The sequence below is a fragment of the Fragaria vesca genome, linkage group LG2, assembly GCF_000184155.1.
Source record: "Fragaria vesca subsp. vesca linkage group LG2, FraVesHawaii_1.0, whole genome shotgun sequence".
Classification (NCBI taxonomy): domain Eukaryota; kingdom Viridiplantae; phylum Streptophyta; class Magnoliopsida; order Rosales; family Rosaceae; genus Fragaria; species Fragaria vesca.
The window spans coordinates 568,994-571,975 of record NC_020492.1 but is presented as its reverse complement, the minus strand read 5'-3'; the positions used below and the strand labels follow the sequence as shown (position 1 = coordinate 571,975).

The 2,982-nt window shown below is 39.2% G+C and overlaps 1 protein-coding gene across 1 annotated transcript in view; it reads right to left on the bottom strand.

The window, feature by feature from the left end:
- Positions 1-2,592: 2,592 nt before the first annotated feature.
- LOC101313768 overlaps positions 2,593-2,982 on the bottom strand; it is a 10,580-nt gene continuing 10,190 nt past the window's right edge. Inside the window, exon 4 of the mRNA XM_004291957.1 lies at positions 2,593-2,979. Coding sequence (XP_004292005.1) covers positions 2,593-2,979 — 387 coding nt within the window. The remainder of the gene's footprint in view (positions 2,980-2,982) is intronic.

Here is a 2,982-nt window from a genome sequence, read left to right as displayed (position 1 = left end):
ATTGTGAAATTGGAATTGACTTGGATGCTATCGGATTAGAGGTTTTGCGAATGGCGTTTCATGTGGTAATCAGAGTGATTTCGTATGATCTATGATTAGCCCACACGTGCACAAAAGAGGGGAATGCAGGCCCCATCAACGGCGGACGTCGATAAAAACTATCTAATCGGGTTTTGGGTTTAGAAGACCATGAGTATAACAAGACAACTAACAAAAGAGATACAGATGGTGAGATATTACTGATTGTTAGGTCGTATATTTGAGACATCTACACGATATGGGACGTGTAGGTTTTTATGTCTTTGATGTATAGACTAATTAGCCAGTAATTTAGGAAGACATTCATTAGCATATATGCATCGAATTGTTGTTAATTATATAAAGTATTGTTTGATACTTCATAACTTGATTTTGCCACATAGTTTAGAATATTTGGCACTACTAAGGTCACCTTTATAGATTCTTGTTCAGTTTTACGAGGTATGACACGTATTTCTAGAAGACTAGCTATGACGTTTAGTTGATGTGAACGAGAGTCGAGAAGGACTACGGGAGATTAGAAGTGAGCTAGACCGCAAGACCTGATTTTGTCTTTATAATTGATTTTGTTTTTGTAAACGTTTTTTTTTTTTTGTACAATCTCTTGAAAAGTATTTGAATTTGTATTATTTTCTTAGATTAATTTCAGTTTACCCCCTGAGATTTGAGGTTAACATCATTTTAGTCCCTATACTCTTAAGTTTGAAAATTTACCCTTTAAAATTTGCAATTTTTATAAATCAAGCTTAATTGCTAAAATTCCGTCCATAAATATTGAATTTAACGATAATTTATTCCTTATCTATTTTAATAGAACATCCAGTACGTGGTAATATACTGAAAAAGGAGAAAAAAAAAACTTCTTCGCTTGAGCAGTGTTAATGAATGACCTGGTGTGACAAAAAGACATAGAAAAAAGATGTCTCTCTCCCTAGCTCTGCTAGGGTTTTACTCGGCGGCGACAGCTGTCGACAAAACTCACAAACTGACCGGCAACGGTGATTCTCTTTTAACGAGGAAGGAGATCTTTTCTCCAGCCTCTTCTTCTCTAATCAAAGGCAGTGATGGATGGCTCTATCGTGCCTTTTATGAGCGGCGGTGGATGTCAAGTCCAACATGTGGTGGTGATGGCGGCTTTGTTCATCAGAATCTCCTAAACAAAGGTCTTGGTTGTTCTCTTTTTGTTCTTGCCTTTGGGTTTGATACAAGGGAGGAAGCAATACAAGCCAATCGAATTGTGGCTCGGGATGGAATGTTTCAGATCTCGGCAAGAGGCCATGCACCAGGTTTTCACCATATTTTCGATCTTGGGGAGGATGGTGGTGTTGTGGCTCTGATTCCGGATTTGGTTCCGACGGCGCCGCTGCTATCTGATGGTGACGACGGCGGGGAAGAGATGAAGGCTGCTAGGGTTTCTCTCAAGGCTTCTCTAGGAGTTGGGCTTGTTTGGGTTTGGGCTGGATCAGCTAGGGCTTCATCTGATTGGGCTCTGGCGGATGAATTTGGGCTTAGACCCCTTATTTATAATGAGTTTTGGTCCAGGTAACTAGTGATTTTCACAGAGTCTTGATAGTTTTGTCTGAAACCTTGTTTTACTTGTAAAATAATTGTGTTTAATCGCTATAAGGTGGGTGTACTTAGAATTTCAAAGTTTATGTTTTATCTAGTATAAGACTTGCAATTCTGCAAGACGATGTTTTCTGACGATCCTACAGGGGTACGTCGTCTTTGTACTGCTTGCTCTGATTTAAATTGAATGACCTTTTGATAAAAAAAAATAAAAATGAATGACCTGGTGTGCTACATATATAGTAAATCTACTTACTCGATTCATTAGTTAATACTAGCTTTCCTCCCTTTTATGTAAATATTCCGAGTGGGAACCAATTCACAGCTCTCATCTATACATTTCATACCTAGCTAATTCAAAGCACGAGTTGAGCTGAGTTCGATCAAGTACGTAGTTGCTGCAAGTTATGGCTCCTTCCTGCTTTATTGTCAATATTAATTGTTGGGATACTTTGAAAACACCAGTCAAACAATATTGAGCAAAGGCTATGTGTTAAACGTTAAAACAAGCTTTACATTCCTCAAAAAAAAAAGAAGCTTTACATGATATACATGACCGGGACACGGTTGAAGTTGAAACTCTTCATAGTCAGATACAGGTAATGAAGTTAGGCCGGACCGGAGAATTCCAACTCCAACAAGACCCGCTCCAGCAGCCAACCAACCCTCTCGATCATATGGGTTCTCCTCCTGCTCTGCCGTCTGCATCTCCCATGCCATGGCCATGTAATGCTATACACTCACCTAAATATATAGGGATCACCATGATCGATAACGATGGTATATGGCCCCAATCCATACAATGGAAAAAGTTTAAAAGGTAATATTGAAGATCGACGACAAAAGAGATAGAATGTAGATTTCCAACTAAGTGATTCTCAATCGATCAAATTACAAGACTTATCTACATATCCAAGAAATATTAACAAGGAATTACAAGACTGGATTTCATAGCAAGGAAGCAAGGTGTTGAATGATCGAACTTCAAGCTGGTTGGGCGCCCCTCTTCCTCAAGACAAAGGAAGAGTACAGATGTGCTACTTCCCATTCATCTTGTGATAGTGTACTCTGATCACCTAGCGCACCAATCTTACGCATCAAATCCACATACTTTGGTAGTTCCAAATACTGGTGCACGAACTCATGAAAGTTTTTAACAAAGACTAATTCCAGATCGTACTCTTCTGCCAATGATTTGAATACGTGAAAGGGGACGATCCATTCAGGGCAATCAACAACACCCTCAAGATGAAACATGTACTTGATACCAAAGGGGCTTGAAGACTTGAACTTCTTTTCAGAAAATTCCTCATCGAATCTTACCGAGTACACACTGTTTCCAAAGAACAACCCTTGCGCTTGTCTAAGCTTCTT